Source organism: Grus americana, chromosome 1 (genome assembly GCF_028858705.1).
Source record: "Grus americana isolate bGruAme1 chromosome 1, bGruAme1.mat, whole genome shotgun sequence".
Taxonomy (NCBI): domain Eukaryota; kingdom Metazoa; phylum Chordata; class Aves; order Gruiformes; family Gruidae; genus Grus; species Grus americana.
Window position 1 is genome coordinate 63,706,118 of NC_072852.1, and position 24,892 is coordinate 63,731,009.

A 24,892-nucleotide genomic window follows, 5' to 3' on the forward strand; every position below is an offset into this window, starting at 1 on the left:
TGCTGAGGATAGTGTCTCAACTGTGAGAAATGACCTGAAGTCTAAAACTTTCTGGTAGACAAACAAAATTTAAAATACTATTCTTCTGAGATCAGAAAGGGTCAAGGTTTGTTGCCATAGCTAGGAATAGTTATCACAAAACTGAGGATCCTTTATCTTTGCACCAGATCATTTATCTTTGCACCACCTATTCTTAGCTCTTAAGAGGAGATGAGAGACAGCAGGCCAGATATGTATCTAGAAGTGAAGGCTGCTGAACGTCACTCCAGAACAGCCCAGCTTCATTAGCTACAGAGTGGATCTGAAGTGCTTCTGGAACTACCAAGGGGTGTTTGCTATTCTTAAAGCTGTCTTGTCTCTCACTTGGCCAGAGCTCTGACCTAACTGGCTACTGAGGAAATATTTGGGCAACCCAGAGTCCCATGCTGGGTACAATACATCGTAACTTTCAGAGACATGAAACAATGCAGAACTTGAGTGTTTTACTCACTGAAATCTGTCCTAAGCATACAGCTTTTCCATTTTCCTACCATGAGGCTTATACTGAGGTCTCTCTTGGAGAGATTGTTGCATCTCAACCCATGATGAGTTTTTCAGAAAATCTTAAAACTGAGGTTTGTTAATGTCTTTGAAGAGCAAACAGATCATATTGATATTTTAAGAGTTGGAAGAAGGCCCTTGCAGTCTTGACCACCATCACCCTCTGTCCCTCATGCTAGCATGCAACACATCAAAGATCCTTTAGCTGCTCCTTCCTCTCCCAGGGTGGCTATATTTCATGTCTTTCCCACATTTCAAACCACGTGCCTTGACGACCTCTTCATCTTGTTATAGCTCTACTGAGAGTTTGTTTACATAAAAGCTCTTTGGAGCTTTTTGGATGAGAAACCACAAACATGCATGCACAGATTACATCAGATTTATTGCTACTGAATAAGTTAAAAGAATACTTAGGGTTACAGGTTCAAAACTCTGCACAATAGTTCTCATCCAAGAGCATTCATACAGCAGGAGCTTGTGATCATACAGTTACCAATTACCCATCTCCTCTGAAGTCCACTGCCTTTTCATCCTTCCCATACCCCTCAACTCCTAACAAGTATCACAAGGTTTCTTCTAGCTGAAAGGAACTATTCCTTCCAAGGAAGCAGACTTCACTTTGTCAACACAAGCATACAGCCACTGCCCCGTGCCCTGCTCCCAACATACATCTCAGTTCAGCTCCTTTCCTCCAGCCTCAACTTTCCCAAACATACTTGACCTCAATCTGTAATGACCCACTTCAAACTCATATGGAGACATGTCCTCCTATTCCCACTCATTCTTCCCAGTCCTTCTCCAGCCATTGCTGGGCATCCAGTTGCTTTTCCTATCCAAGAAACAAACCAATATAACAGATTTTGCCCTTTCCCTTGTTTATTGTTTCCTTGATGAACTCCCCCAACAACCCCACAGGTTCTGCAGAGCCGTGAAAGAAGGGACTGGCCAGGGAAGAAACTACCAGAGGAACAGATATGGAGAATCTACCACATGCTAGATGACCCCTGCATTAAAACTCTAGTATCCCTATTGACCTGCACAATGTCCTGGTTCTGGCAAGGACAGAGTTAATTTCACAAAGAGCCAGGACAGGTGAGCCGAGCTGGCCAGGGGCTATTCCGTACCGTGTGACGTCACGCTCACCATAAAAGGGGCTGGTCGGGCAGGGATGGGTTCGCTATTCCATACCGTGTGACGTCACGCTCACCATAAAAGGGGGCCGGTCGGGCAGGGCCGTTTCGGCGTGGCTCCGGGACGGGCTGAGTGTCCGGGCGGTCGGATCGGTAAATTGTTCTCTGTTATCACCCACTGTGAATATCTGTTACCAGTGCTGTTGTTGACTGTTCCCCTCTCCCTTGCTGTCCCAGTAACCTGCCCTTAGCCCAACCCTGAGCCTTTGCCGTTGTTTTCCCGTTCTCCTCCCCAGCCCGCCGGGGGAGGGGGGAGCGAGCGGTGCGTGGCACCCGGCTGCCGGCTGGGGCTGAACCACGTCAGTCCTTTTGGTGCCCAACGTGGCGATATGCTCCCCTGGGGTTCAGGGGAGAGATGAGTTCATGGCACTCTTTGGAGGAATTACAGCAGTCTTGAGAGGCCCCTCTGAGCCTTGCAATTAAATGCACAGGCACAGCAAGAGTCAGCCCCTGTGCAATGGGATGGAGTGCCCCACTGCTCACACAGGCAAAGCCTTCTCTTTAAGGAGGTTGTTTACATTGCCTTCTTTCATCATCTAATTTCAATTCCATTTAGTGCATCAAGAGCAGTGTGTTAAGTCCCTCAGGTTCCTAATATAGTCAGTAGATGGAGGCAGGAGCTCCTACAAGCTAATTCAGAGCACCCAAAATTAGTTTGCAACGTGCCTGAACAAAGCAGCCTGCCCCAAGGCAAACAGCAGATCAGATGTTAAAACCAAAGTGCTGGTCCATAAGAGCTAATTAAAGCTCCAGAGAAGACTCCCAGGCAGAAGCTGCCTGATGGAGAAGCCAGAGTAATTCCTGCTCTTGCCAGTCTCTCCTGCCTGTGCAACCCAGTCCAGACCAGACCCAGTCTATGCCAAGCCCTGCAGGAAGGGAAAGCAGAAATGGGATTGCTCAAGACCTGTGTCCAGCTCCTGTTGGCCTGGCAGCATTTGTGAGCATCAGCCAGCTTTGCAGCATGCTCCGTTGGCCACTAGAACTGGCGACAATGCTAGAAAATAGGTAAATATACTCCTTCCGTGGAAGGAAGCTAACCTATCCCTGTAGATCTACCTTAACATACTATTAACGCAATAATCTCCATGCACTAAAAACAAATTGTGCTTGAGGGATTTTTATGGGGAGAGGCATGAAAAGGTTTAGGGAAAAACAAAGACCACGAGGACTGAAAAGGCTGGAGATTTACTCCTTTACATGGAGTTGTTAGGGTAAAATGCACCTTCACCAAAGCAAAAAAAAACCAAACAGGAAGCACTTGAGGGTCTTCAAATAAACACAGCTGGCCATGTAATCTCTAAACTTAAAAAAAAAAAAAACCACGAAAAACAACAACCAAACTTGAACATAAGAGGCCTCTGAGTTTTGCAGTGAAGTGCAAGCAAACAAAACCAAAGCTGCACAGCACTAGAGGCTCACCTACATTTATCAGGATAACCAAGGTGTTATAACAGCCTCTGAGGACATCCCAGCGAATTTAACTCTGAAGCTGCAAAAGCAATGGTGGTAAACTCTTCTAACTCTCCCCCAAAAATTAAAGAACTTTGTTTACCTAAAAGCAGCATAATCAGGGCACTGAGTGAACTTCATTCAGGATGATCAAATCTACCTTGTTTTCAGAAAAAGTATTTAGTCATTTGTGGTGTGGCACTTTTCCAAATTATAATTCAGTAGCTTACTCTGCTCCTTCTCACACTCACCTAGAGATGCTTGATTTAGCTCAAAGAGGAGGCCATATATTGCACAGCTGTGAGATCAAACTATGTTTGACACGGTAGTGGGAATTTCAGATTTACTTGAAGTAAAGCTGCATGACAAAGACAATATCGAATCTGTTAATTTTTTCTGTCATCAACAGCAGTTTGCTGCTGTTTCCTGTTGAGTCAGATCCTTCTAGCTTTCATAAGCCATTTGAATGAAGGGGAGGGAAGCAGAATGACTTCCACTAACATAATGGTCATTTCAGGGGAAAAAAAACAGCTGGGGTTAACAGAATATAAAACCCCCAAAACTTCCCTGCTATCTGCCCCCGTAAATCTGATGCGGGGTTCACTGCAAACTGAGAAGCTACAAGGGTGTGATAGGGGAAGACCCCTTAGGGACTGTAACCTTAGAGCCCATCTCCGAGGTCAGGCAGTGCTGCGGGGGGATGTGCAGGACCCCAGAGCCTTCAGCAGGCAGAGCCCAGCGGCAGCACAGCGGCACCGGCCGTCTGCGGAGCTGTGCTTCCTGCCAGCGGGGGAAACAAGCACGCTTTAACATCTGAGGATCAGGATGCCTCTCTGAACCTCTCAACTCAATGAGCCTGACATGAGGGCAGAGCTGGACATCTTTATGGACGGATGTTGATGCTCTGTACCCAGGCCTGTTTCCAGCCGTAGTGGTCCTTGCAGCCCTTGTGCCTTTGATGGCAGCAGTGACAGCTGGAAAAGTTTGGGCCTACCCACCCACAGTTGGTCCTCCTTTCAGAAAGGATCCAAGCTTTGTACTGCCTGATACTGGATCTGTCCGGAAGCATTATCTGGATGCGCTAGGGAGAATAACCTGCTCACCCTGCACTCAAACCATAAGCCTAGAGCTCTAGCAATCAAACATCTTTAGTAAATACTGATTTTTTTGAGGAGCAAAAAATGGTATAAGATCTATTTTTAAGTGGCATCTAGTTGGGAAAAATAAAAAAAAAAATACCTGAGATCTATTTGATCTTAGCTTTGCCTAACTCAAGCCAAAATAGCAAGATTCTGCAAAACCAGAATGAAGTTTTATTTGGAGACAGATTATCTCTAAGCTTTCTCTTTCAGAGCCCTTTCCAAAACCACAGATGTAAAGTAATGCCAAACATGCAATAGTATTGAAGTCACTTGTATCAAAATACTACCTGTCCTAAGATTAACTTCTTGTGTGCTCTAGTACAGGTATGGTACCAACTGATGAACTCTAACACGTTTTGTCCCCCATGCCTAAGTATCTCCTGCATCTAACTGTATGCAAATGTCTAGGTTCAAGACCAGAGGAAAAAAAAAAACATATTTAGTTTTCATTCTTTTTGATCGGAGACTGCAAATGCTTTGGATCAGGATTGAATAGTTATGCAACGGGTGGGCCCAAATCTCTCAATGTCTCTATACATTTCTGTAACACAAGCGATCATTAATATTACTTAAATGTAAAAATGGCATTTTCCTGAATGTTTCAGCTTTTCAGAACCAGACAAGAACACCGCTAGTATATGTTTTGCTATGTTTGAAAGCATGCAATTAGACGTGTATCTTACAAACATAAACAAACACCTCCCATCCAACCTCCATGTTTCTAAAAAAACCCACGTTTGTTTAGACAAGGGGTTGATAATCCAGTTTGAACGCAGGTATCTGAATGCTGTGACAGCTTCTTCATAATGCTAAGCTTATGGTACATTAAACTTTAAAGCAAGATAAACTCCTGCTTTCTTTTTATCAAACATCTTCCCAGACAGCAAAAAGAAAGACACAAAGCAATGTTTGCAGCTACAACCAAGCATGGGATACCCAACTCAGCATATGTTTGAAATGAAAATGAACAATATGTTGCATAGATATACTACTGTATATTTTCAGTAGAAAATATCACTGGGATTTGTAAATGTTAACCTCATTCCTCCCTTAAGTGTTTGTTTTTATTTCATGCCTGAAAAAACCCTGAGATTTACAGAGATAAAGTGAATAGAGACAGCAGTCCTTGGAATCAAGAAAGTGCTCTTAAAAGAAACTGCTCTGATAATCAGTTTGGATAGTAGAAATCACAGGGGGTGGGAGAGACATGGACAAGAGATTTTTTAAGGGTGCTCGGTGTATTACTGAACTTTATATATTTAGCCACATTATGCCTTTTTGTGGTCAGTAAAGCAGTAATTTCATTGTCTATCACAATAGTAATGAGGTAGCAACAGCCATTGAAGAATCCATGATATGAGGCCTGCGGGAAGAGACTTTGACCTACGGAGAGCAAGTAGTAAAGATGGGGAAGGTAGCAGACAACTAAGTCCTTCAGGAATGGGGGACAGCAAGGAGGCCTGAGCAGACTGTTAAATTACCAGATTACCAAAAAAGCAACTTCAGGTTTGTTCTCCCTATTTCAAATCTGAAGAGACTATGTAGCCAAAAGCTTCTTTGTTCTTTCTACTCCCAACATTAAATCAACTACCTTAAAAAGCCTCTCCTAACAGCTGACTTAAGGTCATGTGGAAGACAAACACTGAGAGATTATAGTTGCTGAATTTTCCACTGATTTAAAATTGTCACAATACACTACAAGCATCACCTTCATATTACATTGATGACAATGCATGGTAAATCAGAGATGTGCTATTAGAGGATTTGTTATAAGGAGTTATTCGTAATATTCATTGTACCATGAATAACAGTCTAAAAAAATTATCAAATCATCCAAGTTTCCTCCTAAGACCTGTATCTTCTCTAGAAGTTTATTTTTACGCAGCTACAGCCTCTCCTCCCTTTCCCAATTAACCCTTGCTTCTCTCCCCATTTCATATGACCTCACCTTACCCAAAAATGTAAAGAGATTGGTCTTATCACAACTTAGCAAGATACCACCTGCCAGCTGAACTGTGATAAATCACAGCTGGCCTTACAGTACACATGCAAACAGTGACTGAGGCTGGGCCAACAGGCAGCAGCTCAAGGCTCTTGTTTAAACCACCAAGTACCCCATCCACAAAAATCATGCTAAGGAAATAGCTCAATAACATGACGGTTGCCATCACCATGTTGCTATTCTAGCGTGCATTAGATATGACTCTCTTCTCTACTTGCAACTGCCTTCTGTTTAGCCTGCAAGCCTTTTACAGCCAACAAGGTGGACAAACTGCCTATTCTTTGTACTCACACAACAGTTGACACAGTATGACCCTGATCAATCATAAGCTACTACCATAACAAAATTTACAACAGCAAATATTCATTCCTCCCTTCCCCCATGACTGCCCTTCTGAAAAGATACAATGCTGGCAGAAAAAGCTCGAAAAACAAGAATTCAGAAGTTATTAAAAAATGAGAATAAGGCTTAGAACAAAAACGTCGAAGGAACTTGAGGAGTTATCACTTTATTATTACTCCTGCCGTACATAACACTTGTGTTTTTGGACTCATAGAAGAGCCAGACAATTGGGTATGCAATATGATTGTAATGAAAACATTCTCTAGAAATACAGACCTGCATTTCTATTAGCAACCCTTTACATACTCTTTAAATAATTCCTTGAACCCAAGGTTTCAGTCATGAATACAGGAAGCTGTGAGCACGCATTGGGTTTTACTCATTTGTTTAAACAGACATGCAGTATAAAAAAACTTTATAAAAAATAGACTCTCAAATGAATAGGTTGACAGGTTTGAACAACTACCGCACTTGCAGATGTGCTTCAAGCCATTAACCTTACAGGTTCAGTCACTGCATTTTACTGAAATAAATGGGTCACTGCATTTTACTGAAATAAATGGATCTGAATAGCTTAGCCACCAGGCAAACCTACCAATAGCCCACAGATGTTTCCCAGCATATTTCATTGAAAGTTTAAGAAACACCAGCTTCTCATTGGAAAAGTGACCTATAGGCACTTGTATTTAGTAAGCTACTTAAAATCAACCTGTATCTGTAGTTCAACAAGATTAGTTAAAAATAAACATTGGCAGGTAAGAGGATAAAACACTTTCCCATATAAAACTCCATCTTCCTTTACTTGTTGCCTTCACAGAACTCGCCTTTAGCCAGGAAAGGAGAAACACTGAATGGCGGATCTCTATTGTAAGGCAATTTCCCGCCTCGCTGTTAAATTGAACGTTCTGAAACTTATATGGTATGCATTCAATTCAGCAGCTGACTGTCCACAGCCAGGAGCCTGGTTTAACTTTGACTTCAGCCTGCAATTAGAGCTAGGTTTGTTTACAGCAAGACCAAATTCTGCACTGAACTGCCATGTCTTCACTTCAAGGGGAGGAACAGCCTTCCTTACATGGAACCAGAAAATGAGGCTCTGGAGAACGTACCCTACATTTACACGGAGCAGTCCTGTATCTTCAGAGACTTCAGCACATCTTGACATGGACTACGTGGAAGCGTCAGGCTCTTCCAGCTGTCTCACAGGCAGCCAGAGCTCACCAGCTGACCTGCTGCATTTCTGAAATGTGGGTATGCCTCTGCACTCCCTCTCATCCCCAAAAGTTTACAGAGATCCACAGGCCAGCAGCTAAACAGCATGTTTTTACTGAAAGATCTAGTGCTGCCATTCTTTTTCTCAGTAAAATTCAAAGGAAGTAGGACTTGGACATTTGTGATTATTTGGGCAGATCTTACTGAGAATGCAGGCTCACCGACCTACTTGATATGGCAACGCACATCAGTATGGGCTTGACTTGACTCATTTTTTAGTCTCTCTAGACCCTCCCTTGACACACAAGGAAGTTGAACAAAGCTCAACAGGGTCAAAGAACAAAGAAATATGTGCAGAAGTGATCCGTCATTTACACTGCTACAATTCTGCTAAACCCATGATGCCATCACTATTCTTTTCTAGATTAGCTTTGGGTTTTTTGTCAGAGGTTCTTTTTCTACCACCGTCCCTGGAACTTTTTCTTGAACACACATACAAATGAGAAAAAAACCTTGGTTGACTAGAAGGCAGGATTTGAAGAGGTATTCAAGTAAAAACAGTCAGAAAAGCACTCCCAGTTCAGCTAGTTTAATTTCTGAAATAAGTTATCTGGACAGGGTGGGGTTTTTTTCATTTCAGCACAGCTCACTGCAATGCCTACTGTGCTAACCATTAGTGCTGCTGTTATTCTGATTTGTATCTGCTACTCAGTGTGGAAAGAACAAGAGAGGAAATTCAAGCAGGAGTTAAAGTGTCTGTACACTTATGCCAGGAAACCTGGCAAGGGACAAGTGTGCAGCATAATACAGAGAAGAGGTCCAACAACACCCCGCAACAAGTACTCAGTTTCTTTCTGACCAGCACCAATGTTCCTGCTGCCTACAGAAATTAATAAGAAAACAACAACAACAAGTTCTTAATTTTGAAGACAATTTTTGTTAGTTCGTTGGTAGAGCACTTATGAGAAAATATTACAAGGAGAGAATTGTCTAAAAAGCATCATGAGTTTTGTGAATATTTATTTCAACCTCTGCATCCAAACCAACTCCCCCTCTGTGTCCCTTCTAGCCAATTATCTTCCAGTTTCCCCTTAGGAATAAAGGACTCTATAGATGTTGGGGGAGCTTCAGCAGGTTTTGTGTCTGCTATGCAGCCCATATCATCGTTACCACTTACCAGTACAGCAGGACCAGGAAGACCACCAGCAAAGCCAGGGTGACCGTTGTACTATTCATTTCTGTGGAGGCAAATGCCACGAGATCTACAAGCTCCATTTTCCTCCACTACAGCTCCAGACTTGAGTGGTGTGAGTGTGCGTGCAGGGGAAATTCTCTGCAAGAAGCGATAAAGCCTTCCACAGCTAGAATATCTGCAACAAAACAGGAACCAAGAGAGCGAAAACACATCGAGTCAAGTAAAAACGGAAAACTTTTCCTGTTCTCATCGACTGCGCTCTCTGAGAGAGAACTTGAAGGTTCCCTGAATGGTAGGATGTAGCAATTTCCCTCCCTCCCGCTGTTGTTGACTGTCATGCCAGTAAATATTTACATACCCACCGCTTGAGACATCAGTACTGTCGGATAGGTTTTTAGACATCAATTATGGGAAACTGGGGAAAGTGGAGAAGAAAAGAGGGAGAGAGAGCCTGACCATGGTACAGATCATGGAAGAAGAATATAAAGACCCTTTGGGGGTGCCCTGGCATACAAACAGTACCATTACCTGAAGTAACAAAAATAGAGCATTTCTGCAACAGAAAACTTAATTAGCACTTATTATCTCCAAACTCATTATACTTTAAAAGAATGGAACAAAGTAAACTTTAAATTATCACAACTAAATGGAGGAAGTAGGAGAATGTTACTACTAGAAGACATATATAGAAAGAAAAACTAATGAGCAGAAAAACTCAGCTGTAGTACCAGGGTTTGTAAGTTGGCATCTGTCATACTGGTTAGTCCACACATTGCTGTTTGACTGTATCATCTCAGGTTCATGAGTACTACAGCAAACTCTCCTGGCTCACTGCAGTGCCCTCTCTGAAGGTACACTTAACCAACCTCTCAAGAGATACTTTGGCTACCTCTGCGTTGTACTTCCAGTATCAGGATTAACATCTACTATCTCTGCATTGCGGCATAGTCAAGCCATCACACTCCCTTGAATAACTTGCACATGAAGAGTCAAAGTTTGACTGCAGTTCAGGAAATGGTTTGTCTGTATGGCTTCTTTAGCTTTCTTCCATATTTTCAGGTTCAGCAAGGCTAAGTGACGGGTCCTGCACTTGGGTCACAACAACCCCATGCAATGCTACAAGCTTGGGGAAAAGTGGCTGGAAAGCCACCCAGAGAAAAAGGACCTCGGGGTGTTGGTCGACAACCAGCTGAATATGAGCTGGCAGTGTGTCCAGGTGGCCAAGAAGGCCAACAGCATCCTGGCTTGTATCAGAAACAGTGTGGCCAGCAGGACTAGGGAAGTGATCGTTCCCATGTACTCGGCACTGGTGAGGCCGCATCTCGGGTACTGTGTTCAGCTCTGGGCCCCTCACTACAAGAAAGACATTGAGGTGCTGGAGTGTGTCCAAAGAAGGGCAACGAAGTTGGTGAAGGGTCTAGAGAAGAGGTCTTAGGAGAAGCAGCTGAGGGAACGGGGATTGTTTAGCCTGGAGAAAAGGAGGCTGAGGGGAGACCTAATCACTCTCTACAACTACCTGAAAGGAGGTTGTAGCCAGGTGGGTGTTGTTGTCGTCTCACAAGTAACAAGAAGTACGACTAGAGGAAATGGCTTCAAGTTGCACCAGGGAAAGTTTAGATTGGATATTAGGAAAAATGTCTTCACCGAAAGGATTGTCAAGCATTGGAACAGGCTGCCCAGGGAAGCGGTTGAGTTACCATCCCTGGAGGTATTTAAGAGACACGTAGATGTGCTGCTTAGGGACATGGTTTAGTGGTGGACTTGGCAGTGTTAGGTTAATGGTTGGACTTGACGATCTTAAAGGTCTTTTCAAACCAAAATGATTCTATGATTCTATGCTTCTATATTTTCCTGCTTGCAAACCTCAGTCCTGTTTCAAGCATCTGATCCAGTCCAATAAGAAGATCAGGTTCGAGAATATCTAAGGAACCTGAAGGTGCACAAGTCCATGCGACCTGATGACTTGCATCCGCGGTTCTTGAGGGAACTGGCAGATGAAGTGGCCAGACCACTCGCCATCATATTTGAGAACTCCTGGCAGTCTGGCGAAGTTCCCTCCAACTGGAAAAGGGGGAACATAACCCCCATTTTTAAGAAGGGTAAAAAGGAAGACCCAGGGAACTACAGGCCGGTCAGTCTCACCTCCATGCCTGGCAAGATCACGGAGCAGACCCTTCTGGAGACTATGCTCAGGCACATGGAAAACAAGGAGGTGACTGGTGACAGCCAACATGGCTTCACTAAGGGCAAATCGTGCCTGACAAACTTGGTGGCCTTCTATGATGGGGTGACAGCGTTGGTGGATAAGGGAAGGGCAACTGATGTCATCTACCTGGACTTGTGCAAGGCATTTGACACTGTCCCGCACGACATCCTTGTCTCTACATTGGAGAGACATGGGTTCGATGGATGGACCACTTGGTGGATAAGGAATTGGCTGGATGGTCACACTCAAAGAGTTGTGCTCAACAGCTCAATGTCCAAGTGGAGAACGGTGACAAGTGGTGTTCCTCAGGGGTCGGTACTGGGACCGGCACTGTTCAACATCTTTGTCGGCGACATGGACTGTGGGATCGAGTGCACCCTCAGCAAGTTTGCCGACAACACCAAGCTGTGTGGTGTGGTCGACACGCTGGAGGGAAGGGATGCCATCCAGAGGGACCTTGGCAGGCTGGAGAGTTGGGCCCATGCGAACCTCATGAAGTTCAACAATGCCAAGTGCAAGGTCCTGCACGTGGGTCGGCGCAATCCCAAGCACAACTATAGGCTGGGCAAGGAATGGATTGAAAGCAGCCCTGAGGAGAAGGACTTGAGGGTATTGATTGATGAGAAGCTCAACATGAGCCAGCAGTGTGCGCTTGCAGCCCAGAAAGCCAACCATGTCCTGGGCTGCATCAAAAGAGGCGTGACCAGCAGGTTGAGGGAGGTGATCCTGCCCCTCTACTCTGCTCTTGTGAGACCCCACCTGGAGTACTGCATCCAGCTCTGGGGGCCCCAGTACAGGAGAGACATGGAGCTGTTGGAGCAAGTCCAGAGGAGGGCCACGAAGCTGACTGGAGGGCTGGAGCACCTCTCCTATGAGGACAGGCTGAGAGAGTTGGGGTTGTTCAGCCTGGAGAAAAGGCGGCTCCAGGGAGATCTAGTTGCGGTTTACCAGTTTCTGAAGGGAGCCTACAGGAAAGATGTTTATCAGGGAGTGTAGTGACAGGACAAGGGGTAGTGGATTCAAGCTGAAGGAGGGTCGATTTAGATTAGATGTTAGAAAGAAATTCTTTACTGTTAGAGTGGTGAGGCACTGGAACAGGTTGCCCAGAGAAGCTGTGGAGGCCCCATCCCTGGAAGTGTTCAAGGCCAGGTTGGATGAGGCTTTGGGCAATGTAGTCTAGTGGAGGGTGTCCCTGCCTGCAGCAGGGGGGTTGGAACTAGATGATCTTTGAGGTCCCTTCCAACCCTAACCATTCTATGATTCTATGATTCTATGAAGAAAGGTCAGCTGAATGCAAACCTTGAAGAATTTCTGAAAGAAGACCACCAACCTGTTACCCTCAAAGTTACCAAATGCCATTATCAAAAATATCTTCAGGATTACAACATCAGCAGCAGCAGCAGCTTGCAGGTAAACCCTGTTGCCCATGACAAAACTCCCCAAACTGTCCAATGGTGTTTGTTATTTATGAAACTAGAAATACCCATATATGTACTGCAGCCTTCCCACCTATTCCATAAAACCTATTTGAAAGTTAAGGAAATCAAAACTACCCAAAAAAACTAGGTTTGTGAATTATGTGGTAACCCTGAGAAACAGAAATGCTGCAACATCTGATTCCCATAACGCACCAGATGAAGAGTGGTTTCCTCTCATACAACCCCAAGATAATAGCTTAGATTTAATGTGCAAGGCTTCTCCAATATCACTGTATTACATTTCCTGCTCTTATCAGAGAAGTTAATAATATAGGCATCAAAAAAGTAAAGTCTCTAACACAATGGAGTTTAATTTTAAGAAGAATTGGCTCTACTCTAACTGAATCACTGCTATTTTGGTTCTCTGTGCTTCACAACTGCATTAATTCCCTTCCAGCCTCAGATCCTTGCAGAATAAGTAAAAGGTGTTAACCAGCTCATCAGCTCCACAGAATAGCACAGTAGTTCACCGAAAACCTTGCTTATTGTATTAACAATGCTATTGCTATTCTGGGTCAGTAACAGTTCTGCCAGTTTGCTGCTGCTGCCAAGTTCTCCAAGAACAATTACAACAAGATTCAAGACCAGTGACACAAGGAATTAATCAGTGGGCACAAGCCAATCCCAACCAGTAACTGATCCTGTGGGACTTCAAGAAAAAAAATAAAAATCAAATATCCATATGCATTAGAGTCTCTGCAAAAAATAAAATCAATCACCCCAAGTGTAGAAGGTAAGAAGTAATACTCTGATTTTACTGTGCTTTACTTGGCTTTTTAATTAAAGGACACATCTGCACATAGAGGACTGATGCCCTCCTATTAAAGCCAAGAGCAAAACCCTACAAGCAAACACAGAGTCAAGTACAGACCTCACTTCTTTTTTAAGAAGTACACTGGAGTCTTTTCCCAGTCACACTGGGAGGTAGGCGGGATGAATAGTTCTTGAACACACATTATGAAAGAAAACAGGCTCTCACATCAACATCCAATTTGGAAGAGAACACGTAATCAAGCTCCCAACAGCAACAACCATCCTTTTCTGTTGTTGATGTTGGGTTTTCCTTTTTGTTTTGTTTTTTAAGCCTTGGCACCTGTTTCTTGCTGGAGGGTTTTTACTCAGCAGCTCCAACCCATTAAGAAAGGCTGCAAGCAGCATTGACTCTAAAACCAACCCGGAGCACTCCTCACTGCAGACCCGCACGCTCGCAGTTACCATCCCAGAGTTAAGGCCCTCAGCTCCATGAAGAGTCACAAAAATCCACTTTGCAGGGTGGGGGGAAAGGAGTCAGGGATGCAGACAGCAATGAAAATAGGTCTTTATCAGTTCCCTCTCTCTTTACAGGTCCTTTACATGAGAAACGCCATCCTAATTAACTAATTAATAGCACAGATATTTTTCACTAACCTCCCAGTTGTTTTTGTGGAACCACGCTGGTCAGGCTGATTATGATAAGGGTATGAAAGAACTACGGAGACAGATACAAAGTCCTCACTAAGTGCATGCTGGAGGGAGCCAGAGACAAGCAGAAGTGGAAGGGAGCCTTTTCCTGTCAGACTGCTGTAAGTTAGCAGTACTGTCCATGTTTGCCTCCACAAGGCTTCACTCAAGATTGCGTCTACCAAGGTTCACAGCTCCTTGATGCGGTGCCACCAGACCTCTTCTCTTCCACAGCAAGTAAAATCCACAGATGGCCATCTCATTCAACACAAACGTCAATGCACAAAAACAGTGTTCAACACACAAAAAAGCTCAAGGCACCCATCTCATCCTTCATTCCCCAGCAATGCCATAGCTGCAGCCTTGGAGCTTCCCAGCAAATGGCAGACCTACAAGACAGAAGCAGTTCAATCCTGAAGAGCCAGAGCTTCAGCTTATGCGGACGTTCACAGCAGTGAATATTAAAAAAGAGTAGCACTTTATAGCATTCAAAGAGTGAGAAGTTGAAGTGTTGCTCCACAGAAAAAGAAAAATACCCAGCACCCAGACAATCCAGGTTTCCCAGGAAGCCTGCATACCTTCATACCCTGTCTGCTATTCCTCCAGAACTATTTTCTGTAAAAGCTCTTCCAAAACAATGCATTTCAACTTCAAAATGAATACAGGTGGGGCGGTGAGCCTCAGCAATGTTTGACATACATAAGTATCGCTCTGACATGAAATATAGAGCTTATTAAAAAGCAGGATTATAGACCTTCTCAGTAGACCTAAATTATGTTAAGGATTTTGACCTGTCTTCAAAGCATATCAAATGGAAAATGTAGTCTTGTGTATTTCATAGGCTAATGACTAACCAGCTAGACTAACCATGAACTCCTGCTAATGACCAAATTCAACTCCTCTCATGCTATTCTACCTCATATGTTTTAGGTCTATAATAATCTAATTAAGGCTGAGCCACACCAACTTTATGGTAGATGAAGGAAGTCTGGAAAGGTGTTAAGTTTTAATTTTATAGCAGTTCTTCTCTATAGAAATTTGTAGCATAGTCTTCAGATCAAGGAAATTCTGTTATGTAGAGAGCTTAGCCACAAAATACTGCAAATGAAATACCACAGAACAGCTTAAAAAAACCATGAGATTAATCAGAGACTAGTTTATACATAAGCTTTAACAAAGCCCATGTACAAAACTGTGTAAGTATATATGATATTAATTTATCTTAAAGAAAAAAACCTTTCCAAAGCCAACATGAGTTCTTAACATATTTAAGGTAGACCAATCAAAAAGATCCAAGGCACATTTCACAGAGATATTTTTTACATGAAAAACAACCTTAATAACCAAAGTACTGGGAATATTAATGTATGGGAATAGAGGGATTCACAGCGGCCATCTATGACTTCATTATTACTATCCCTGTTCAAGGATTGACCACGCATATTAATCAGGTGATTTTGTACTCCTGCATGATAAACTATGACAAACTACTCAACAGAGAGACCACCAAGGCATCGGAGCCCACTTATGAAGATCCTGCTCTGTATCCAAAACGGATGGGAGCACTGAAAGGACACCAGGGGCTCGTGGAAGATTCTTGAACCACCTTGAATAAAATCACTCCAATGAACTGGATCTCAAAAGGCAAACACGGTAAGTGTGAAACCACACTGAGGAAGTTGCTTTCATGATACTTCCTACTGAGAAACAGTAAGACACACTTTTATACTTAAATTGTTTCCCCAAGTCAGAACGTGGTTATATTAACCTAAATGCTTCTCAGAAAACAGGCACCCAGCTTAAAATTCTAGGAAAGTTAAAATATTATGCAAACTTGTACTTCACTAACAAATTTAATCTTAGTTGACTAAAAGTTATGGTACTTCAAACTCAGTCAATATCACAGGGGCTAAAAAACTCATTATGCTAACTAAATGTAGTGTCGCTGTACTAAGTCCCCTCTAAAGCAACAAGCTGTGAGATATCCTAGTTATTTCAAAGAACTCCACTTAGAAATAGCACAGATTTTGTGGTCAAAAGGAATGACAGTTTCTTCCTCTTGCTGTGAGAGCTCGGAATGAGTTTCTAAAATAAAGTTACCTTTGCTAATAGTGACATTAAGATCTTGCAGCCCCAGTGAAATTCCAGAGAAAGCAGAAATTAATGTAACATCTGCTGCCCATGGCCAGGCATTTCTAACCAAATTGACTTTATTAAATAATCAGTAACTTGTTTATATTTCTTCTATAGCTTGCTTTAGAAACATTGATTGATTCAAGCAATCCTATAATTTCATTGTCCTATAAACTTGACTGGAGATAAGTAAGGATTTATGTTCATGGATCAATAGCTCCACATTGACAGAAAAAGCCAAAGAACCCTGCCTAGACTAGTTTTGTAGCTGCAGAGAGCTGTATAAATGTTTGCCTTTGTAACAATATCGTGGTAAGAACCAGTAAGTTATAATTTGTTCTGTGAAGAGCAGTTTTTCAACACCGTGAAAAATACCTAACCTTCTTTGTCTGATTGAAAAGCTACTCTAGATAGCAAACTCAAGGCTTGAATTCTCCAAACTGTGTTTCAGTGCAGGACCACAGGTCAAAAGAACTGTGAAAAACTTAACAGAAGCACCTTGTTGTATAACTTAATTAACTAAACTGTGCTTATCAACTTCTCTTTCATCCATTAGCTCGTGGGATTGACACCAAAACGTACAAAGCCCTGTCCTTTTCTGCACTTTGCAAATAGGAAGATGTAGAACACTTTTTCCCCAATTAACAGAAATACTTTGAGAGCTCAATGTGTTATCTCTAGCTACTACATTCCCCACCTTACCTCTCCAGTTTGCAGTTCAGTAATTTTATTGTGGAATCCTTTCAATACAATTCAAAGAGGTATCTTTAGAGAAAGATTACACGCAGCCTCCCTAAAAGCCGAGCAGCCACCTCGGAGGCAATTAGCCCTAGCAATCGGCATTGCGCAGAGCAGTGCAATGGCTCCTGGGCTGCCGGCTGGAGAAACCCCGGACGTTGCATCCTTTGAGTCACCCTGACAGGAGAAAGGGAGTCGAGGAACAAATAGAAAGGATGAGGGGGAGAATAGCAGCCAAGAAGAGGCAGGTCTGAGCGTCCTGTTGTGGGAGGACAGCCGCGGCCGTCTGCTCTGCATTCTGCTTGTGAAAAGGACAAGTCAAAAGCTGGATGAACGTGCTGCTCAGTGCTTCTTTCTAAAGCACCAGATGGCTGATACAGACCATCAGCAGCCTGCACACGTACCCTGGAGATGGCCTCCCAGGGCCAGGACGGGGGACGGGATGGCAGCTGAAGGCAACCCCCCATGTAGACCAGCCCTCGCGGAGGGGCGCAGGCCCACCGGGCTGAACGTAGGAGGCAGGTAACAGGGTCCATTGGCGCAGCAAGGGGTGAGCCAGGACCGGGGGTCAGGTCAGCAGCTGAAACCCCAGGTAAAAAGATAATGACAGACACATGGGAGTAGGGTGTTTGAAAGAGTAAATTCACTAATACAACACATTTATCAGTACCCTGTCAAAACTCAAAATGACAAAAGGGAGAAGGTGCCAAAAGTCTTAAAAACCTTGAACCTCAAATGAGGTAAGGAAGTATTCTTCACCTGAGGCCCACCACTGTTTTTTTTCAAATAGCACATGCTTCCACAAGTCCCACAGATGTGAATGGAGAATGTCCCCATGGTTTATGGCCTTCAGTGGTACAATCAGGTCCCATCTGGGAACTGTGGACAGTATCAGCTATGCCATTATGCAATTATGCCTCTGAGATTAATAAAACAGCAAAAAGAAAGAACAAAAGAATGTGCCACATATTAGATGATACAAACATGCCAAAACCAGGATAGGCATTACAACTCAGGCTCCACCACCATCTAGTCTTAGCACAGAAGAGGTGCTAAACTGGCACAAAGGGAAAAGAAAGGTCAAAATCAAGCAAGTCAGACTAATACTATTGCCACAGTAATAGTTTTCATACTTCAAGAAGCCCAGAAGCTATTAGTCTATATCCACTGTAGAAAAGCAATATGACTGCAAAGAGACTCAACCTGGCGGTTCAAAGTAATCACTGAGAACTAATCCCAGTTCTTCAGCAATTCTTTAGTGGCAACCACAGAGCCTTTCTTTTAGGCTGCAGAAACATCCCTACACGGGACATGGGAAGTTCTCCTGGAGAACACCAGGTGCAGGGTTTGGAGATGCTGCTCTGACTCCTGTAGACAGGCAGGGGGAGGTTGGTGCCCTGTTGCCTCTTTTGCCTTTGAAGATGTTTCCCATGGTCAATATTTCAAAATGCTAGTAACTGCAGTGTGAATAATCATACCGGATATTTTCAAATGGCAGTAAGAATACAAAATGTATGGAGCACTGGAACACACAGAGCCGTGACAGGAAGACATATAATGCCTTCAAACTATGGGGTAAATGCAGGGGCAATCTAAAGTACATTGAAAATCCATGTCCCTATCCAGGGGATATTCACTGCCTAAATTTATGCATCTCATGATGAATAATTCTTGGTAGATTGTGCCCAATATTCCTGAAAGCCTTCTTACCTATATGAAAGGGAGCACAGATAACTAACAGGCAAATTGCAGCCCCTTATATGCTGCAGAAGAGTGCATGTAACATATGGATGGCTTTACTCTAGTTCAGTCTTTTGTGTTCTCCCATTCATCACTTTTTTTGCTGCAGTCCCTTCTGCTGACTGCTTGTACACTAATTCACCAAATCAGAAATCCCTTCGGCTCGCTCATTCTCAGCAGATATGTTGTAACACAGATATGCATAACTGGTGAGGGGGCAGAGAAAAGAAAAAGTGAAAAAAGAAACTTACACAATCACAAAACCAGCATTTCCAAATCTCAAGTTCTTACTGCAAGTCTTGGCTTAGTTTGGGTTTTTGCTAAAGCAGTAGTTCTTCATTTGTGCAATCGTTTTACCGAGGGCAAAGATGGATAAGTCCTGAAAGCAAGGAAAAAAAATGTTCCAAAGCTGTGAAACTCAAACGATCAGGGCTAAAATACTAATTAAACTAATTTAATTGCTCAATTTAAAAAATGCATGTTTTTTCTGCAGTCTCATGAATCTGGCAGTAAATTTGTGATTTCTGAATGCTTGAGTTTAGCAATACTTGCAAAAGGGCATGAACCCAATAAGCTGACCTGTTAGCCATGGGAAGAGAGGTTAAGTGGAAGACTAAATAACATGACATATGAGTTGAAACAGCAAGAAGAACTTAGTCTCAACAAGATTTCAACCCTGCTGATGCTCATGTTAAATTGCTGTCTCAGAAAATAGGTATCCTTCTCAGTTTCACTTAAAAAATTAAAATCCATGGAACAAAACTTTTAGCCATCATACTTTATCTTTTCACTGGCTGCTGATGGGAGCTAAGGTTCGTGGAAGATCACGGCCCTGTGACAATCTGAGAGGACCGCTTCGTACTCTCCATAGAGCCTAACAAAGTCTTCAGGCTCCAAGAGTGTTGGGGGCGGGGGCGAGTAAGCAATTCTTAGAAGTTTCTTTCTACTCTGAACATGCTGCTGCTGCTTTCTTTACCTTCAGCCAATTAAGCCCAACAAGCTCAAGTAAGCAATTGCAATGATAAATCAGCTCTAGTATGAGCGTGGCCAGCAGCCCTGGCAACTGTCCACTTTTAACTTCAGCTCGTCTTCCTCACCATCCATTTTAAAGTATTCACGTTAACTCAGAACACCACTGCTCGCAGTCACTTCCTCCTCACCCAACTCTGACGGTGACACTCATACGGCAACTGAACTGCCATGATGGGATCTCTGGCCCAGCACAGAGTCCCACAGCCATCAACAAAAAATTAAACTAGATGCCTTGGAACAGATGCAGCTTTGAGAGCCAGACCTGTCGGACAGGTACCCCAATGTTGGGGTATTTTCTCCTTAAGAGCCCCTGCTCTGTCTGTAGCAGTTCAGGCTAACCAGAGAAGCCAGCAAATACCCAGAGGCATGGCAAAGGAGCTGGGCCTACTTCAGACAGCCCAGGGACAGTGGGATGTTACAATGAACTGTAATTCATTTACTTTATATTTGTAGGCAAAGTGACACATGAATGCAAGATGTCAGATGGAGTAAGCTGACTGGAAATGGAGAAGACGGGTGTTAGATGGGACCTATATTTATGCAAGACTAGAAGCTGAGGGCAGAAACAGCAGAGACACCACACACACGGGACAAAAGCCTCATCATACATTTGATAAAATATAGTTTCTTCCAGTCACCTTTACCTCGGTTTCCCTTGGCCAAGCGTCTAAAGCAGTGAGGCATCAAACGAGAGAAGCGGGTGCCGAGAGGGGCCTTTGCAGATGTGCGCAGGTATTTCAATGGTGTAGCAAGGAACGGCATTTTTGTAAGTCTGGTGTAGGTAGGTGCACTCTGTCCCCGTGTGATGCTCTCAGCTCTCTGGATGGAGAGCACCAACTCCAAGGGTAAAATATTGTTTTTCTCTTAGTATATGTAACTCCAATTAACCTTATTGGAGCATTGTGGGTACACGGAGAAGATTACACTCCTTAATGTGCAGTTACAGCTGTATTGTAAATGCAACATTACACGCTTTCTATTATGGTTCAAGACCGCTACGCTCTTCAAGACTGTTATAAACCTCAGAAAACAGGGGTTTATAATGGAAACACTGAAACACTCAACTCTAAAAGCCCCGGCAGAGTGGAAATACAGCTATAAATTCAGCTTCTGTTTTCAAGCATATACATTGACAAGGTATGAATAATATGTATTTCTACACTTAGAACAGACAGATGTACACATTGCTCAGGGTAACCTTTGCTGTAAAAATGGAGGACGGAAAGAGCTCAAAGTGGAAAGAACAACCTTTTGTCTTGTCTTTTACAGAGTTATTGCAAGTGCAATAATGACATAAAAACAGTAATTGAAATTTAGTAGCCTGTGCACTGGGGTTGGATTCTGAATGCACTTTTTTAAAAGGGTGGGTTATGTTTCTATGGTCAGCAAGAAAAAGGCACACACGCCCCCAAATCCCTTCAGCCTCCTTTTTTTTTTAAAAAAAAAGGAATTGGCTATTTGGATACTGTTCAAATAACACCACAAATTAACTTCTATCCATTGCAAAAATGGATATTCTCTATATATTCTCTTCTGCATATAATCTGGTCCCTAGCTTGTTAACACTATCAAGGAGCAAAATATGGACTAGCAATTACTGGACTTGCTACCATAAAGAGACCCCATCTGTTTGGCAAGAGAAGGATGAGCAGGCAACTGTATTATCATTGGGGCTGTGGCATTTGGGAATTTCTTCAGATATTAATAGCAACAGCAGAGGTGGGTCAATATAATCCCATTAGCCACATCACGCTGTTTGACTTCTGATATGTACAAGGAAAGGAAAACAAAACCAACGCAATTGCTTTTTGGGAGGTACGCTGATGCTGGGTAAACAGGAAAATCTGTGCATTTTAGACACTGCAGCCTTGATTGGCAGATGGGGAAAGGCGGAGTAGGAAGGTCCACGCATTTTGCTGGCACAGCCTTCACCTCCAAGTGGGAGCAGGGAGAGGCACCCACCGCTGCTGCTGCCTGTGCAGGGCTCGGTGCAACAGGAGGTCCCACCACCACCATCCTCCTCCTCAGGCACCTGCCCTGCCCCAGGGTTTCAGTGGCATCCCCGGCCATGCTGCTGCTCTGGGGAGACATTGCTGCCAGTCCTGCAGTGGCTTTCACTGCCTGAGTTAAGCTGACATATGTGGTGTCACCATACAGGGAAATACCCAGAACCCAGCGAGGCTGCGTGCAGATACGGTCCTCCATTTTTATATTACTGCTGCTCACATTTGGGAAAGTTCCTTGAATGTGTAGGGAATGTTTTCAGATTCAGTGCCACTGCCCCCATAAATTATTTTCTATTATTACCTACCTATTAGCAGTGTCTCTAATACTGTAAACAGGGAGAAGATCAGATATGCCAGAAGTCTATGAGGTGTACGAAAATCTTCACGTGAAAAGCAGCCCACGAGCCCTCCCCAGCTGTTGTTTAGGTTTTTTTAAGGTAATGGATTAGTGTTCACAGAAAGTTTAGTGCTTCTTACCAACACCTCTAACACTAGCTATAGCATCCTTATTTCAGATGTATATTCCCTCCTCGTGGGTAACCATTCGAGGGCACTGTATTTAACATTTCTGCGTGTTTGGTTTGTGAAGGACACCTTGCTGCTTTCCGCCTTTCCATACGACAGCAGCCCTGGTGCCCACAGTGCACAAACCCAACACGCCCAAAAGCCGTACCTCCACGTGGACCCAGAGGCAGCATGTCTGTGAGCAGGAAGGGAATTGTCTCATTGTCCGGACCTGTTCAGCATTTGGCAGCGTCTGCAGAGAGTACGGGCAAAGCTACTTTATTACCATTAAAAGGGCAATGCAATTCCCAGCAGAACTGAGAAATGTCTTTCCCAGCTTCACTTGGGTGAGACCTTTAATAGGACTGACTCCTATCTTTGCTTCCACTTTTGTTCATTTAAATAGGGTCTTGCACCAGTAGCCTTAGCTAAAAACTTCTACTCTGTTCCTGCAGTTTCCAGCGTGCCCACTGCTTGCTGTCCCACCCCAGGAGCAGTAGCTGAGAACCAGTGTCACTGGCCTAAGTAGTGCATACAGCAAATCTGCAGTCTTCAGCACAATTAGTAAACTATTTGTAGAAAAGGACCAACAGGGTATAACTGTGTCATCGAACCCAGTCCCTGTGCATTGAGGATCACCATCTGATGTATGCTCAGCCCTGGAAGGCCTGCAGAGCACCCTTGTGCAAAGTATTTCCAGAAACTCTCTGGCAAATTTACACTCTGGTGTAAGGACCAACAGCAAGGCTGGAATAGTTTCCCATGTGCCTACTTGTCAGAGGATCATGGCCAAAATGCTCGGGAGTATTTTACCTGACCCATGAAGCACAGAAAGCCGTTTCTCCTCCCTTTGCTATCCCGACCGCTGTTCTGTTTTATTAAGCAGCAGCATGAAACCGAAGCATTTCCAAGGATTTTTTCCCTGTAGTGATCTGCACAGCCTGAGACTTTCCGTTGCCTCCAGTTCAGCAAACAGTAGAAGCACTGGACCAAGGAAACGTATGTAGGCAAAGGCTGTGGCAGCCACTTATGCAAAACTTGTATTTGGCTATTTCTCTCTACTAAGACCTAGAAAGTGAACTTAAAAAGAGAAGAAAAAAAAAATAATTTAAAAAGCAAGCTTAAATTCAGCAAAAAGCTGGATGTTACAAGACCCTTATTGACTACAGAAAGATTTCCAGTCCCTGTAGGGAGTGGGATTCCCTCCCCCACCTTCTCCTAAGATTGAACGATTATTTATTCCCACTAACGTGTACATAAAGGAGCCAACAGCCACACTTCTAACCGCGGCTGCAAGGGAGCATGACATCGCTACGCTGCCAGCCCCACGTGCGACTGCTGCAGATGTTTCCACAAGCCAACCCAAACCCAGATGACTTGCCCAACGATGTGCCACAGGAACGACATGGCAAAACCTCCCAGGGGGAAAACAGGCGGCGAGGAGGACCTGGTAGCGGCCAACGGGATTTACAGCCCCCCTCCTCCGCCAACTCCACAGCAAATCCTGGGAGATCCTTACCTTTACATTTCCCCCATGCCTCCTCCACCGGTTCCTGGTTGGGCTGCCAGCAGGGAGCTGCGCTGCAACACCCCGAGGGGAGCGGTGCGGAGCAGTCATCGCTGCCTCCCACGAAACAGACAGGTGCTTGGAAAGCTGCCCTCGGCCCAGCAGCGAGGCAGAGGTTGCGGGACTACAACTCCCAGAAGGCCCCGCGCCTCCCTGTCCTTCTTCCCGCCAGCTGCCCCTCGCCATGCACTCTGGGGCCTGTAGTTCCTCCAGGGAAGCACACGCACATTCCACCCCCGCCGCTCCCGCTGACGTGCCCTTGCTGGGAAGGGGGGCTTTGCATGGTTGCAAAGGAAACGAACACTTTCAAACCTGTTACATATATTTTTAAAAAAAGCTCCATATAGAGAGAGGTATGTCTGTATAAGAAAGCAAAACTCAGCAAATATTTTTGTCTACAGTAAGGGGAAAACGGGAAGTTGGTGTACTTGCAATGCTCTTTCGGATTCTGGTGGGAGTTTGGTTTGCTGGGAAGGGAGGGGAAAAAAGGCTCATAATCAAGTATTGCCAAATGACTTTGCAAAATCAGATGGGAAAAACTTCTATGTTCCCATACACTAATTAGTTAATTACTGGCCTCAAGCCTATGAATGTGCCTATACTTAACTGTATCCTCCACTGAAGTGAATGCAATTGAATCTCATACTCCAGTTGTTCCAGAAACTCAAGGCCTCTAGAAATTATAAGCATGGCTTAGTAATGGTGAGATTTTAGAAGTAATTAAGGCCTTATCCACATTGGGAGTTGCTGCAGAGTAGCTTCACTTGCATAACTCCCTTCCCCTGTGCTGGACATGTATTTCACACCAATGCTGCTTTATTCTGAATTAATTTGCACCATTAGGGCTTTCAGTTCACAAGCTACCTTCACCTGAATTGATGGACTTGTGCAAGGTGACCCTAAACTGCACGTTCTTGTTTTTACCTTGTGTTTGAGCCTTTATTTAGGCATCTCTTCCCAAAAGCTAGGTATTTTT

General features: G+C 43.9%; 1 protein-coding gene across 1 annotated transcript in view; it reads right to left on the minus strand.

Moving 5' to 3' along the window:
• TBXAS1 (thromboxane A synthase 1) overlaps positions 1-23,898 on the minus strand; it is a 250,302-nt gene extending 226,404 nt beyond the window's left edge. Inside the window, exons 1-4 of the mRNA XM_054838288.1 lie at positions 23,869-23,898; positions 22,519-22,602; positions 19,059-19,186; positions 9,055-9,247 (exon numbers count right to left, since the gene is read on the minus strand). Of these exons, the coding sequence (XP_054694263.1) occupies positions 9,055-9,152 (98 nt within the window). The 5' untranslated portion in view covers positions 9,153-9,247; positions 19,059-19,186; positions 22,519-22,602; positions 23,869-23,898. The remainder of the gene's footprint in view (positions 1-9,054; positions 9,248-19,058; positions 19,187-22,518; positions 22,603-23,868) is intronic.
• Between the last annotated feature and the right edge of the window lie 994 nt (positions 23,899-24,892).